The 17,512-nt window shown below is 30.6% G+C and overlaps 1 protein-coding gene across 2 annotated transcripts in view; it reads left to right on the top strand.

The window, feature by feature from the left end:
* LOC140046371 (slit homolog 2 protein-like) overlaps nt 1–17,512 on the top strand; it is a 72,748-nt gene that overhangs the window by 29,798 nt on the left and 25,438 nt on the right. For both annotated transcript variants that reach the window (XM_072090994.1, XM_072090993.1), the window contains exon 9: nt 12,017–12,155. In XM_072090994.1, the coding sequence (XP_071947095.1) occupies nt 12,017–12,155 (139 nt within the window). The remainder of the gene's footprint in view (nt 1–12,016; nt 12,156–17,512) is intronic.

Below are 17,512 nucleotides of genomic sequence, written 5' to 3'. Positions count from 1 at the left end.
ATGTCTTTTTGTTTTGATAATTCGATTACTAAAATAAATTATGAAACATAATTTATCCTTCCAGGTTACTTTGGGAACTTGCTCTATAAACAATTAATCTAATTATCAACATCACAAACATACTAAAAATGTAATTTTTAAGGAACAAATTTGATATTTAAACTGACGTACTACCCCTTTCTTTCTCTAAGCGTGTGTTGATTTATGTTCAAAATCCTAAGACCATTTAAACTATGACCTTACATCTTCGGTTTACCTCACTCCTAGAGTTGGAAGAGGTGACTTTTCATTACCTCTTGATCGTTAATGCACTTTGTGGAGCCTCATGTCAAAGGTTATGTGTTCATTGTAACCATGCATTGTTATTTGATGATGTTTTCTACCTGGAATGCATGTATGAAAACACAACCAATATGGTAATAAAATCTATCAAAGTTTTACATTTTTAGTATTTCATTCCTAGAAATTCCATATGTGGGTGTATAGGTATATACAATGTCCTGTTCTGAAAGTTCATGGAAACTTTTATGTGTCACATTTTTTGCTGTAAAAAGGAACATTTCAATACTAGTGCAAGCTTATTGAATACCATTGCATTCCGAACCTAAATAATTATAATAATTCAATAATTTGAAGATTATAACAGCTGGATTTGTAAAAATTGTTTATCCTTGATATGAGGATGTTACTTGCCTTATTTCTTATTAAAAGAAATTATATTGTATCTTCCCAATTCTCAACAGACTCTGTTTAACCATGGTTTGGAATTACCACTTTAAATTTTACAAGTAAACATCAATGAAACAAATTATCAGTACGTGATGCAGAGATGTAATGCAACTAAAAAGTTACACTTTTATTACGACTTACTACATCGTATGCATAAACAGTGGTTAGCCCAGGTTAGGTAGGCTATCATAAACATGATGAGAGTTTTTTCCCTCATTGGAGATTGTGTTGAGGAGACAAATGCTGAAATACAGGTCTTTCACTCCTAACACTTGTTAATATGTAGGTCTAATGAGAGGCAATTTTATATATGTTGAAGAACCGCCAGAATCTTTTTAGATACTGGCCATTACATGTATAGGATGTGCACATAACTTGTTATTAGTAGATGCATTCAAATTCAATAAGATTAAATAGTGGTCCTAATAAGAACCAGTCCTTAATCTAGAGACAACTGATTTCTTCTTTACAATGAGTTCTTGTTCGATTATTTATTGATTGATTGATTGATTGAAATTTATATTTATACGGGTAACCTCTTCAGTCAAAGACTGGTCTCCCAGAGGGCCCAGTTGGTGATCAGTGGCTGTGATGTACTAATACACCGAGGTAACCCCCTACTCGTCTCGAAAGATGTACTAGGTTCTTTAAAGTGCACACGAGCTAGATGTGTACACTGGACCTACGGTTTATAGTCCTTATCCGAGAAGACTCGTTCTACCACCAGAACCATGGAGTGAGTGAGCCTCGAACCCCTGCCGATGTTATGGCTACGTAATTACGGTTCCACTGTCTTAACCGCTCGGCCACTCACTACTATTCCTTTTCAATTGTTTAACCAATGAAGTTATCCCTAACCAAATGACAATTTAATGCAAAATTGTCCAGTTTTGGGATAGCTGTTTGAAATGATAATTCAATTTACTTTGATTTTTAGATAAAATTGTCCCATGCCTAGATTTAATAAAAGAAAGGTTACAGGACATCCATAGATTCACAACTACACTATTATTTTATTTATAGTAATTAATAAATTCATTTTACTGAGTTTTGGGATTTCGTACTACTAGGAGTTTATAAGTCCCTTGTCAGATTTTACCAATAAAACAGTCCCTAACTAAAGACATTATTACAGTAAGTCAGTTTAAAATGTAAGCAATGTTGGTCAGTCTTTAAATTTGCTGTCAGACCACTTGTCTTTGATTTAAGTTAAGTAGTTCACATGTATACATTCATCCAAGTAGTATCCCAGTTGGAACCCCGCCACTAATTATAATTCCCCTTTAGACATAAAGACCTTATCTTATAAATACATACAAACCATGTTGATTATACTTAAATGCATGGCATAGCGATTGCATCAAATCCGCGTGTGTTGCAAGGTTCCAGCAATTCATTTAGGAATTCTCCTATATTGAGTTTATAAATTCAGCTGTATATTCAACCATGATTAATGTTTTAATGTGCCTATCTAGAATCGGTTATTACTAAGTATCCTCTCTAGATGTGAAGTCAATTCTCACTCTATGAAAAGAACTAGAATTGGCAATCTCATCTTTTTTTTTTTGGCTACACGTGTTCGACGTTTTAAACGTTTTTGAACTTGTAATGATAATCAAAGTCAGATATTTAATGCGATTGCTCAATTGTAGGTCAACTTTATTTTTACAAGTCTATAAGAAAGATGTTTGTTGCATGATCATGGCATAAAGCTCTGTCTACACTATCAAACTAGTTTGACAAAAAGAGTGTGATGTGCCCAAATAATGGTAGTGATATGCCCAAATAATGGTAGTGATATGCTCAAATATGGTAGTGATATGACATCATCATGTTCATATATGGGCACATCACATAAACATAAAGTTTGATAGTGTAGACAGAGCTTAAGGACACACAATTTTCTGATAACCAGTATTAAAAAAAAAGTTATAGAATCATAAACATAAGCAATGGGTTGAAATGACGCTTTTTGCGCCAGATCCTGTCGAGGATAACAACGTACCTCTTCCTGTTGATTTCAAAATTTTAGATTAATTTTCAGATTAACTGTTTTAAGTATATCTATTACACTGACTTAAATATTCTGAGCAAAGTAAGTCCATTTATACACACGTCTATATAAGGACATAATCACTGATAAATCTCATGATAAACAATCCAAATATAGAGCTGTCATATCTATATAGTTTTCTTTTATAAAATCACCTAAACTTGTCTTTGTTTCGTAGTCAGCTGATTAGTAACATCTTATTATAAAGTTTATAAGTGCTTTCACATTTAACATTTGTTAGTTTTGGTTTCTGTTAGTAAAAAAACTTTACCTAATAGACATTGAATGTTATGTGTATGTTACTCAATAAATTCAATAAACAAGAAACCATTCATAAATGCAATAGTATAAATTTAATCTGATTATCTTCTATCTATATGATATATCCTCATAGGAATTGGCAGTTTTTGTGTTCATGATATTATACTTTCCCAAGTCCTGACTCATGTTCTAAGATGTTTAAAAAGAGAGTTGATTTGAGTCATTATCCTGCGAGACAGTTGTCCTTCATCATCGATTCTCTTCAACAATACGGAGATGATTTCCATGCAAAAACTTCATGATTCGTTCCTGATTTTAATGAGATGAATTGACGGCCTAGAGTGAAACAATGAGAAGCAATTAAGACAGTGAAATATAAAGGAATAATAAAATAATAAATAGGAATATCTTTTGCACTATTATTATTTCATTAAACCAAGGTATAAAAATAAAGTGCATAATATATAGAGATAATAAATGATTTGCCAATATGGTGTTGTAGATTTATCAAAGTAACTTAGAATGAAATAGATCATTATTTTTTCTTCATTTTATCCATAAAACTATATTATATACAGGAGTTGGATAGCCGAGTGGTTAGGACACTTGACTGTCATACAGATAGACCAGGGTTCAATTCCCGACAACTCCCAGTCCACTCAGCTGTAAATGAGTACCTGGTTGAAAATACTAGGGAGAAAAAAGGCGGCGTGGAAAGGAACTGGCCACCCTACCACATAATGCCGAGGCTTAGTACAATGAGCTCCTAACAGCTCATTCTCCTAAGTTCAGAGAACACGGGACTCGCACAAGAAAATGCCTATTGCCACTTACATCAGGATTTCTCTATGTTAACCATTCAATCCATGTTTTAAAACGTTTCTAAAAATATATACATACAATTTATTTTGCACTTTTTTTGAAATATACCTATTGACATATAATGATCATTCCAGTTCATTGTCTCTGTTCCCTAGGAATAGTTACTGCAAAGTTCATAAATATTCATAGAAAATGTCTGTCTGCGCTTGATGTACGAAAATGTGTGCAATTGCCTGTGTATGCCCTTAAGACAAACCTGTAAAGTTTTTATATCCATGGTGATTTTGCATCATAACCAAAGTATTTCAACTCTGTCCTATATTTAGCAAATACAACATAGAAAGTATTCATTCTAAATTCGTACGGAAAATATGACATCTTTTCTGGCGTTCCGTCCCTTTTTCATTTGTGTTTAAATGTTATTGATTTTCTGTAAACTAAGGTAATAATAATTTAGTGGTAGTTCTTGGATTACGCACTACCTCTCTTTAACTGTTAAAATGACATTATGAACTATTTTTTTGATATCTATATACAGACTATTAATATTATTGTGTTCTCGCTCTCCTGTTTAAAAAAAAAGATCAGCCTCAGAGAATTTATTTTTAAAGCCCTATTGTAGTCTTTATTTCACATTTTCTATTTCTATCTAAAAGCAATACAAAAACATTCAGTATGTAGGTCCCTGGATTTCGATTCCCAAATCCCCCCTTTCCCTAAACTAGCCATGAACCTGACAAACAACTGTAGAAAATGATTTGGGATTTTTCCAAGTCATTCATGGCAAAGACTTTTTACAGTGCGGTTTACTCAACAAAGGGCAAATTATTCCTAGCCATTTCCTTCTGTTTTATTTAAATTAGCTTTAACATATTTGACCAATCATAAAGCTGTACTCAAATATAATAATGCCATTGCAAATTATTCTGTATTCTTAGCCATTTACTTCTGTTTTATTTAAATCAGCTTTAACCTACTTGACCAATCATAATGCTGTACTCAAGCATAATACCACTGCATAAATTAGATTCAAACGTTTTGATCTAAGTATAGTCTCAGGTCAACTAAGGACTATGGTGCCATTAGTATAAATTAAATTAGTAAATTTTACATTTGTTACACGTGAGAACAAATTTAAGATAATAATCAAACACCTGAAATAAATAGCTGTACATTTGTAGCAATTATAAATCACCTGGTAGCATTAAGTACACCACTGAAGTCTTATTAAGTCAATTTCATAAAATGAATAGGCCATCCTTAAAGGCCACGTTCCGCAGACGTCAACCTCTGTCGGGCAAATTTGATTACAATTATATTTAAAGGGCCAGCTACTTTACAACAAAAATAAAAGTTTAAATGTCTCTCAACAAAAGACATGTGTCTTGTAATTCTATCTATCACGGCAAATTAAATGTTGTTTTATAGATAAAAGAGTTGCAATTGGAAAGTAACTTAATTTTGTGCGAGTGCGAAGAGCACTTTGCCAACTCAGACATCAAGTCTGATTTTAGATTTATTGAGAACGTTTAATAGTTGTTAAATTTTAGTTTTGTTAATTAAAAAGAGGTTATAAAGTCAAACATTTGTGATTCATACATTTGAACAGTTGGTCTTTATTTTACATGTTTGAACACTTTTTTAAAAATAAAATATTAGTCAATTGGAAATTCATCAAAAGTCTAGGTAAACGTTTCTCCTATTAACTGTTACGATTGAAGTTTTGTTTTTAACATCATTGGAATAATGGAAAAGTACTTCCATTTGTTTTAACTGTCAATTTCTGATGTTTTTTTTATAGATTTCTGTTTATTTCATTGTATAAACATTTCTAACATTTATTGAATTTCTTTAGAATGGAAATTTAGTCGCGTGACAGTCGTTCGCATTTCTTCCTGTACAACTCCAAAGCATGCCTGTCGTCCAGCTGAGCGACACAACAATGATAAACCATGTTTATTTTTCTCGTTCAGTTGGTTTGTATTGGCTAGAAAACAATCGTTGAAAAGTTAGACCGGACCTTCTTTTGTGTGTAGTGCAGCATGAATAAAGATTTCAATTTGTGAATTTTGTATGAAATTTGCAAGAGTTAAGATAACAAGTTAGGTATAATATACTTCGTAATTGTATACCCTTAAAATCAAATCATGTGATCTAGCAATTCTTTAGACTAACACAGTTGGAAGAATTGCGTCCCTTTATCATTAGAACTATTACGCCATAAACTTTAAAACAATTATAGAATGAATGCATGTTTTAAATTTAATAATATAATGTGTATTTGAACACTATTCAAAATATAGTTTTGCCACAATTATAAATAATCATATCATGAATACTAATGCTTTAACCATAGATCTTTACCAAGTGATGAATAGTAGTATTTTATAGTTAAATAAGGGATGTAGAGTTATCTTTGATTTGATCCACTATGTCAGTTGCAGGAAATGCCATCGTTTGAGTAAAATGACCAATTGCTTGCATTTAACTTTTGATACTTCATATTTTAAGTATATATAAATATAAGTGTTATTAACTTATTGACTAAAAGGTTGTCTGGAGTTTAATTTTTTCCCCGGACCCTGTCATGAATAATACGTCTGTATTATTTCTATCTAGTACGGATTAATAAAGTTCTTTTTTTACTCAAGTTTGGATGTAGTTTCTGGTTTCCGCAGGAAGCGGGCTAATGAAACTGTACTTATCCCTTGTACTTGTTCCTTTTGAAAGCACTTAGCAACTTTGCTCTGCATTAGTTAAAGTGTACGGAAAAATTCAGAAAATTATCAAAATCACCATCATCCAAATGAACAAATAGTGTTATCAGTCATCAACTATAACTTTCTTTAGGGCTTCAACTAGTTTATTTTTATTTTAACACTACAGTACATTTATTTTTATTTTACTTTTTTTTAAATTCAAATTATTTTTATTTGAACCTTATTTAAACAATCTAAAGTAGGCCTACTGTAAATTGCAATTTCCAGTTTGTTTTGCCTGATTTTGAGAAACTTAATTTCTTTTTACTTGATAATGAGCATGCCCTGAAACATGTCATAAATAAAGATCAATTCTGATTTCTCCTTAACTTGAATGTTGTAAATATTAAATAAATTTTAATTGATGAAATTTTGAAACTATAGGATGGTTATATCTTTTAGTTTTACTTTACCTATAGGAATTTAATATAAATCCGCTTGTCAACAACAATTGAAATGTACACTCGAGTTAAACATGCCAAATTAACTTTGTTTAATTAAGCATATTAAGTGGGGTAGTAGTTCAATGTGAACCATATGTAATGAGGCATGACTTCATTAATTAAAACTATCATATGATGTCATCATGGAATAATGCATAGCATCAATGACGTACATTTGGTTGACATGTAATTTTTAAAAATCATTTAAAAAAAAACAGTTTTGTGTAGCCTTTTGCTTATTTTATTTGCCTCTTAATTTATCTGAGATTGAGTGACCCATGGCTTTGTAATTTTCTTCATCAAAATTGTTTTATATATGTAGTATATTTTATAAAAAGAAAAACACAAAAATATAAACAAACAGCAAGTCAATGTCTACCTTGTATTAGAGAAGACAGATATTAATATTAAACCAAGTATGAAAGATAGTAAAAATAAAAAATCTTTATCACTTAAAATGTTTACAAACTAATTATTTTATATTAGTCACAATCATAAAAACATAATAATATTCAATACATGATGTTTTTTTAAACTGTGTATAAAGGCTAAAATATATTACAAATAGTGTGATTAAAATGAATGATGTATCCTTGTGTTCAAAGAGAGAGTACCGGAACAAAACATTTTGCGGTTATAAAAATCGAGGACCTATTTCTTTACCATTAAGGCCACTTGACTCTGAATAGAGATTTGTGATATAGTACTTGGTGGTTAAGGCAAGTGGAAATTATTGATAGACAGTGAGAACAATCTTCATACAACCTACACAAATATTTACAGTTAATTGATATCAGTACATGATCATATCTAAAATTGACATTTTGTCTGTTTGTCAGTAATTCTTGTCAAGTTCGTTAGTAGGCCTACTAATTACCAGTTATTAATTTACTATTCTGACTTATAATCAATAGTTATGTTACACTACATTTATTGATCCCCAAGGATAAGCCCACCCTTCCTCTTCCTCTCACCCACAATCCCTCCTCCCTAGACATTACTGAATTTCAATGAGGATGACAGGGTGATATTGTATTAATGTTTTCCATTAACATTGAACTGTTTTGTGAATGATTAATAAGTTTGATAAGATAACAAAATTAATGTTTTTGTTAAATTTCAATTTGTCTAATTCATATCACCTGTTTTTTCAAGGTTGAGGAAGTATTTTATTATACTAAAAACGATAAATTTAGATTCCGTGTTAACTGCCATGCAAGTAGCCGACTCCGCAGATTTTATTATCTTTAATTAATGTTGATAGTTAATATATGACAAAATGTTACAATGATCTTTATATCCTTCCCATAGAGATAGAATATGTGATGTCTAAGGATAGTAATTCAACTATATTTAATCTATACCAAATGTATTAAAATTAATATAGTTGTATTCATGTTATAAATACTAGGAATTTGTCTGGCTAAAGAGGCCGAGTGATGACATCATGAGGGGGGAAGGCAAGGTTGTATAGTGTAGTTTGTTTAGCGTTGTTTGTGGCGGGTTAATACTCTTTTGACCTCCCGCTAGAAAGGAAATTAGCTAATATATTATACATGGTTCACCCTAAAAATGGTGTAACTTAATTAACATGGTTTGAAATGTAACGTTAAGTAATTGTGATGTTTTTAGAACAAATATTGAAGTTTTCCCCACTTTGCCAAAGTGTGTGTTCATAAACGCACGTTGAAATTGTTGGTAGATTATTGAAAGGAAGTTACAGAATGATTTTACAATAACTGCCAAAACAGCCTCATAGCAATAATATCAAGGTCTTCTTTTGAAAAAGAAATTTACAAAAATAAATAAAAAAACAACAGATGTAAAACAGAAATATTTTATAAGATTATAGGAGCAAAACTTTTCTGTATTAGCAAATTCTGTGTTATCGTGTTAATATATTTTTACTATTTCAAATGCCTTGTTTGTTTTCTGAAAATACAATTAGGCCTAAGATAATTAATAATTTGTGATTAAATTAGTTGTTTTAGTACTTGACTAATGAACAAAGTTCTAATTAATATCCTAATATATTAATATCACTAAGTTTGTAGAACAAGTTGGATTCGTGGAAAAATTGATTAGATACTAGACTCATGGGAGTATTATTTCCCTATTAGCTTTCTTCAAACGGTGAGATGAATTTGTCGCTTTGAAATCTGGCTTTGATTAGAACGGTACCAACCAATGTATGGATTCCATTAAAAAGATAATACTGATTATGAAGATGGGAGATGAACCAAGAAATTTAACCTGGTACTCAATCCTGTTTTTACTATGGCACATATGTTGTGTTTCAGCCAATAATTGTGAATATTATTTGGCATGATATTTAAATCTTGGGCCTTTCCAGGCAATTTCCTTTCTAGGTTCTGTAAAATATTCTTTTACTTTCTCACAATTTGCCCAGTAAATTAATTGCCTTGCTAATCTTTAGCAAGGAGAGATATTATTGTCATACAATTTTCTCACTAAGGTGGGTGAATTTTCTCACTGATATGGGTGTTCAATTGTAGTTGGTGGTATCTAGATTTTTCTCCTAAGCTTATTATTTAATACAAATATTATATTGCAATATTTATAGAAATCTACCCACAAGGGAGAAATCACAAATTCAATTTATTCACAGCCAATATTATTTGATTACGTTGAGGTGTCACAGTAGAGTTTACACACCTGCAAAAACTTCAGTAAGATGTTCCGAAAGAAATTGTAGCAGTTCAGTACAAATTCTCATTTGTAAATTTATAATATAATTTAATAGGCTATATATCTAAGGATTGTTTTCAGTAAAACAAAGATAACATAATGGTATATTATTAGTTTGTATTTGGTTTTGCTTTCATTCAATAAAATAGAATTAAACAATTTGTAATGAACGGATTATTATAGAATAATTTTAATGAAGCGTTTCTGTCAATTCTAGTCTACAGCTATTTGTTTAACTGAGTCATTGGCCAAAGTTTAAACATGCCATCATCTCATAAGATGGATAATTTCTTTAAGATGTTGCAGGGGAAAATGATGACTTGCTAGAATCTAATTTGATTTTTATGCTAAGTTATTTGACTACTACAATAGAATTCAAGGAATATTGTTCCGGGGACAAATCTATGACAGAAGTCTTCCTTTTCTACTCATTAGTCATAATGTAGCTAATTCGTAAAACTTGTATATAGTTTTTTGTGTTTTTTAAAAATAATATAATATTTGTTGATAACTAAGTTTCACTAGTCGTTCTCCGTAAACAGGAAAATAGCAACTTTATGATATCGTTCTCATAAATTTGAATTTCACGCTAAGCTACTCTCACTTTGTTAAAGCTCATAAAGTCCCTATTATCAAGTTAATTAATTTTTCCTACCATTTATTTATATTACTGTATTGACAAGTAGGTTAAGATATAAACAAAGTATGTATATACTGTATGTTTTTGTCTTTTAACCTTAAACATGTCTTTGAACTCATTAAGAATACAAATAAAGTATTGTTAAATTGAGCTTTAACTAGTGTTATTTTATTACTGGCTCAAGGCATAGATCATAATGCATCCGCATGCTATCTCATGTTCAAGGCGAAGTTTTTCACAACATCTCCCTGCTCCTTTAACACATTTCTCTGCACACAATTTGAATTATATCATTAGCACTTGGAAATATAAGATGACCAATCAGTTTTAATTTTAGTAATGTGTACGTTACTGTCATTGGCATTCAAACTTGGTTACCCTATGTGAGATTTTCTAGCCTGTGGTGCTACCAATGTCTGTGAACGTGCTTAAAATCGATAAGACTACCGTACTGACCTAGCAATTAACACCCAAGTGACACTACTGTATCTCAATAGGAGACACTGTATATAATGTCATCACAATCATAAATGAATTTGGAAAGTTTCTTATAAATGTGTGTTGTACTATTATGTTCAGGTAAAAATCTGTGGCTTGTCTTTCAGTTCTTCTGAAGAGGTCTGCTTTCAGTTTTTGTTCACATGAAACCACCCAAGTGACCACCACCCAGACACATCCAAATGCATTAAAACCCCTCATTTGGGTCACCCCTATACAGAGGACACCACTATATAAAGATTTAAAGATTTCAATTTATTTTCTAATGCATAAGATTATTTGATGAGATAAATGGTTAACATAATGCAAAAAAATGCAGGGAAAAAAACCAAAAGAGTAATGCACATTTTTATGACTACCCTTATATATATAAAACAAACAAAGAGGGCATTTGCAAATGAGTGAACGGAAATATAAATTTTAATATTACAGCCAACCTCTTTTTAAAAAATATGTAAATATTATTAAATTAATGAGTTTGCACCATTTTATTTTGTTGCGATGTATGGGTTTTTTTATCGAACAAAATTCATGTCACTCTAATTGATTGACAAATGTCAATTTAAGTTGATTCTGTATGTCAGATGAGAGTGAATTTATTTTGTAGACAGAAACCAACAAAAGATGTTGGTTTTGCTGAGCTGCTTTGCGAAGAAATGATGGTTGAAAAGTTGTTTCAAGCCTTTATTCCCCAGGAGTTAGAGATGTCAACACATGTACAAAGTGCCTTCAGCTAATATTGCGTATTCTAACAAAGAAACAGATCTGGCTTGCGCATCCCAAGGGCCTAAGCCCCATAGCCCTTTTCTTTGGCAGAGGTAGCTTCTGGTACTTGGGTGTTGGTGTTGTATCAAAGGTTATTGCCTTGTGGATTCCCAAGTGTCTCTATGTAAAGTTTGACCCTATTTAGGCCATCTGGCCGGAGGCTATAGCTCACTTGTATTACAACTGTTTGTTCCTATATGATTGTACTATGTACCTATTTCGTGTCATTTGGCATATGCCTATGCAGTTCCACAAAATAACCAAATATTTTGTTGATTATATAATATAAAATCCAAATAAAATAATTGCATTATTGTGTTTTTGTTATTAATTTTAGGAGAGGAAGACCATGACAAACAATGTAAAATTGAGCCATTGTGTCCCGAGAAGTGTTCCTGCCAGTCAGATGTAGTTGATTGCCGAGGGAAAGGTTTGACAGAACTGCCCCCAGCTTTCCCAATAGATATGGTTGAGTTGTAAGTTCCTTTTATTCTCTACAAACATTTACTTTGTGTATTATTTACAGGAAGAATTAACAGATCATTTTATGAGATAAACTTTTTTTTTTGTTGCTTCGAATTGGAAAATAGCCATTCATACAAGGAAATATTAAAGTAAAGAACAAGTGATCAAAAATCAAATGTGAAACACTGTGTGTTTACATATAAACGGCATTTAACATAAACATTTCTATTAATATTAATGTACAAACTGTTGTTAAAATAATTAAATTAGAAAAGTATAATCCACTTTGAAAATTAGAACACACAAACATAATAATAAACCCAACCCTAACTTGTCTATAGGTAAACTTGACCCTTGCAAATAGCCATGGGCAGAATTTAGCTGTTGCTAGTTGGTTAGGAATGCTATACCGATTACTGTTCAACTAATAATGCTGTTAAAGAAAAAGAAATTTCATATTACAAAAACATGTTTATTTTTTAGTTTCATTCTTTAGATTTAAGACACTGCACATTATTTATTTATTTATTCTGTCTTTATTTTGAATGAAACTTTCAGTGCTGTAGCATTGGTTTCCAAGGTGGTTCAGTAGAGAACATCAACAATATAATAATAAATTCGAAGAAAACTAAAGCATTAATTTATATTAGTGACATAAAAATTGTTTACAAATCCCTTGGCCCAAGTTCAAATCCTTGTTCTGTCACAGTACTATACCAGAATCTTCTTGAACACCTAAAGTTTTAGAAAGTGTGATTTTATTAGGTATTTAACGTTGACACAAACAAAAAACTTATTGAACGAGACCTCATACAAAGTTTTACATTGATCCACGCAAGACTATTAGGTATTAAGTTCTGTATGTTCAACACTAAACATCATGGATCAGTTTAATCTTTGAATATGTAGTTAAGACAAAAGAATTATGGACAAGTCTTTACTTTTTATCTGTAAATATATATTCGTTACCTTTGACACCATTGGCGTATCACAATCATCTCCTAATCCTGTCTCTTCAAAGCTACTTGTTAGTGGTATTTTGGCCGAATAAAAGAGATTTACCGAACAAATCTTGTAGATTGTCTTCACTAGTTTACAATAAGAGAATCTATCATTGAATTGACCCTGTTTTACCCCTTCCCCATCACCCCGGTCTCAGGAGAGTAGCTTCAACTTTGGTGATGACATACAAACGTGTGAGTATTATCAAAACTGCAGCATCACCTATCAATGTTTATTGAGTCATATTCATCATTTTTGTTTGAAACATGAACATTTTTAGATAAAAATTGTATTGAATAATTTAACTAAAATTTTATCGATTATAGATTTTTGATGAAGATATCTATATTCAAACTTGCGATGTATCCCATTCAAAATCGTGGCATTCTTCCATTTTTATCTGTGATTCCATTTGTAAAATAAATAAAGGTTTAAAGCCCTGTCTACACTATCAAACTAATTTGACCAAAAAAAAGTGTGATGTGCTCAAATATGGTGACATTATCATGTCCATATATGGGCACATAACATTTTGTTGTCACATAAAGTTTGATAGTGTAGACAGAGCTTTAGATTTGTTTATTTTTGTCAGTTTAGTCATTAGTTGCTGGTGCTACCTTCTTTGCTAGTATAGGAAGCACCCGAGTCCTGATGCTAACTGCGATTCATTACTTCAAACCCTGGTTTAATAGTGACGCAGGCGTATCCCAATATTTTGGTTTAGGCACTGGCATGAACTTTTACATTCTCAATTGAATTGTTCCATTTTTTTACTTATTTTCACATTGCTTTGAGACGTTTGTTTTCATGATTTATATTTAAAACCAATGAATATAAAGCTAGCAAACTTTATGACTACCCCACAGGATTTTCCATCGAATTATAATCAATTTATATCTATATTCTTTCATAAACAGCACAATTTTAGATATTTTATATAAAGATACGTCCTAGGGTCTATGACAAAGATCAAGTCTGCTTTCGGATGATATCAGCATCTGTGGCTTTGTGGGAGTTACCAACAGATTAATAACATTTATTTAAAACAAACACTGCATCTAGTAATTAACCTTAATAATTGCAAAAACGCATAATAAATGAGTGAAATAATGAAAAGGCACATACAAGGAAGGATTCTATTAATGAATAAATAAAATAAAGTCTTGAAGGGTAACTTCAAATACATTTATAAACCAATTATTACGATAAAATCTAACATTGACACATTATAAAATAGTTAGTCACCAAATTCTCAGTACATCCTGAAATAAAAATTAAATATTAATGAATATTTTAATTTGATTGATGGGATAAACATTTTAGTTTCTAGATCAGTCGACGCCGACTGATTACTTAATCATTTTATTTGATATTTATAAGATTGGGGAAGTATCAGCAAGCATCATCAGAACGACCTTTTAAATTTGACTTTTAATTTTCAAATGTAAATTATTGTTTGCAATAAAAAAAGAGAATATACCTTAATTTTTGCTATTCATTGTGCTCATATATTTTATTTTAGGATAATGGAGTTTTTTTAATAACTTTTTCATATACACATCAAGCACAGAATATTATTTCTAAACCGCCCGGTGATATACACATAACTTTGGTATGACTTTTCTTTGTTAAATAATTTTCTGTCTTATGCAACACAATTTCCACATTTTGGGAAGGAAAAAAATGTAAAAATTATCAAATGACAAACAATAAAAAAAGATCATACAGATTTTTTGATGCAATTGTTAATTTAGTTCTCTTCCTGTGAGTCAAGATTTTTACATTGTTGAATCTTTTTACCGGATTTGTCATAGAAAAATACCAACCTTTGGTAAAAACAGTATTACTTTAATATTACGCTGACTGGGTCAAATAGTACAGTATACAAATATTAAGAAACTCAGCATTTATAAAATCATTGCCTGTTTTATTATTATTCAGGTCTAAACACTGCAATTATCCAAAATAAATGTAATAATGCATTTTTAACAAACATTTAAAAAAAATGTTTATATGTTTAGAAAATTATTTGAGATTTGTTATTCTTAAAAATGAATGCAAATGTTGGTATACTTATTTTAAAAGAATAATCGGAGTTACTACATTTCCGTGTGGTATTTGTTGACTGTGGGGTCATTGTAAAGGAAGTAAAACCACATCACTTTTCCCGTGGGTCATGCTGCAGGAAATGTAGTTTGCGAAATTCAAGCCACATTATTTCAGGTGATTTGAAACTCTGAAATATTTTTTAACTTTAGGACATAATGCTGTTTAGTAATAAAGAGTTTTTTTTAATAGAATGTTACACCACCAGAATGTTCTTTATTCAAATTGATGCCAAAATATTGTCAAACATATAATATATAGCTCTTGTGGTATAGAATAAAGACATATATATATATATATATATACTGTAAGTTGTAGTTCAGCCAAAATATTTTGGCACACAACTGTAAATGACTTGATATAAATTTGGTTGTGTGTCTTGTATTTTTACAAAATATGACATAACATAATAATGTATGGTCTTTTTCAATTCTTGAAAAACATTAGTTATTCATATCTTTTATTTTTTTATTGTATTTAATGTGTTATACTATTGACAGTATGTTTTTTATTAGACATTACAGCAGGTAAAAATAAAACATTGAATTGTGTTTTTGCCAGAGTTGATATGTTCTACCAATTAAAATACACTTTACAGTTGACATGGAGACACTCAGATATTACCCATAAATCATTTTGAAAATTGATTTCAAAGACAATCGCATTTATCAGCCAAATGGCATTAAGTAAATAACAGCGATATAAAAAAATTACCATTTAAATGAATTTTGAACATCAAGCAATTCCATCTAGGGAAAAGCGTGTATAGACAGAATAGCCATCAGGTCAACGACCTTTATTAGTTTGATGTTATTATGATTGAAAATGTGTGGCATGATTTTGGAGAGAATTTAAGGTGATGAGGACAAGATAGTTAATCCATGGTGAGCTGATAGAAAGCCTTTGTTATTTACTAATCACCTTCTCCACTCCCTAAACATTTGTGATATTTAGAATTATATTATTAGTAAAATTGTGTTAAAAGAAAATTCCCTGTAAAACTGAACGTTATCATTATTAATGTAACTAGCGATGATATTTATAATAAAGGAAAAATGGCTTTTTAATTCATTTCATTTCATTTTTTATTTCGGAAAAAGAGTACAAAATATTTCAAAGCTCAAGAATAAATTACAAGTGTCTACATTATAATAAATATAAAGAAAAAAATATATAAAATATATAAAGAATAAATTAATATTAAATAATTTAAATACCTTTTTATAAATGTAATCCTCTTCATCGTAATGCAATGATAGATTTCTATTTTTAAATTTGACGGATATGCCATAAGCATAGATTATCCTGTACTTGTCTTACTAAATGTTGTTTTATATTTAACTATAAATCTTGATAAAGTTCTAAAAGTAATGATAGATAAATATAAAATTATTATACACGATTATTCGCAGGAAACATCTTTCACCGATTCTCAAATTCGTTTATTTGCTCTTATGGAAGAGAAACCTGAAAAAATATCCTAGTTCAGCCCCCTACCGAAACAGAGCATAGGGCAGCCTCCCTGTCTATGTAACTAGATATACTATCCATTGATAGATTGTTATCTATATCAAAGATATCATCCACTGAAGTGTCTTATAAATGAAAGAGGTAGCAATATATATTATTACTATAAATTTCTCATCTATGAATAATAATTTAACCATTATATCAAATATTAAAGAAATATTTGTTTAATTAGTGAATAACGCAAATTTTATATTTGGTGCAAGAAGGCTCACTGTTTGGTGAGTGACATTTTTATGTCTCTAAAAGATTAAAACCACACCACATATCCTTAACATACGACTTGTATACGTCCTTTAGCCGAATGAGATCACCCCCAAAATCTTAATTATACTTCCGTAAAAATCTATGGATTGGAATACTGATAATGTCGCATTAAATTAAGAATTACATACATCATTAAGTAAAGGCATGTTTCACTTGATTAACAATTTTAAAATGCTGATAATCAAATTGTTTTAGTTAGTCTAACCACATTAGCATTAGCTTGAGAATTTGGTCATTTACCAAGATTAATGATTTGATAATCCCTCTTTGACCGTACCTAACCTCTAATGGGCACACCTTTAAAGCAACCAATTCATCCAGCTAAGAATACGTTTCTATAATGTGGAAAATATTGTGATGTAGATGCACATTTTTTGGATGGCGAATGGTTTCACCTCCCTACCTTTTGAGGCTCTCTACCTGACCCCCACAAATGGGACAATGGATCAACTTGATCAACTACTAC

The sequence above is a fragment of the Antedon mediterranea genome, chromosome 4 (assembly GCF_964355755.1).
Source record: "Antedon mediterranea chromosome 4, ecAntMedi1.1, whole genome shotgun sequence".
Classification (NCBI taxonomy): Eukaryota; Metazoa; Echinodermata; class Crinoidea; order Comatulida; family Antedonidae; genus Antedon; species Antedon mediterranea.
The sequence above is the reverse complement of the archived record's forward strand: the minus strand, read 5'-3'. Positions and strand labels throughout refer to the sequence as shown.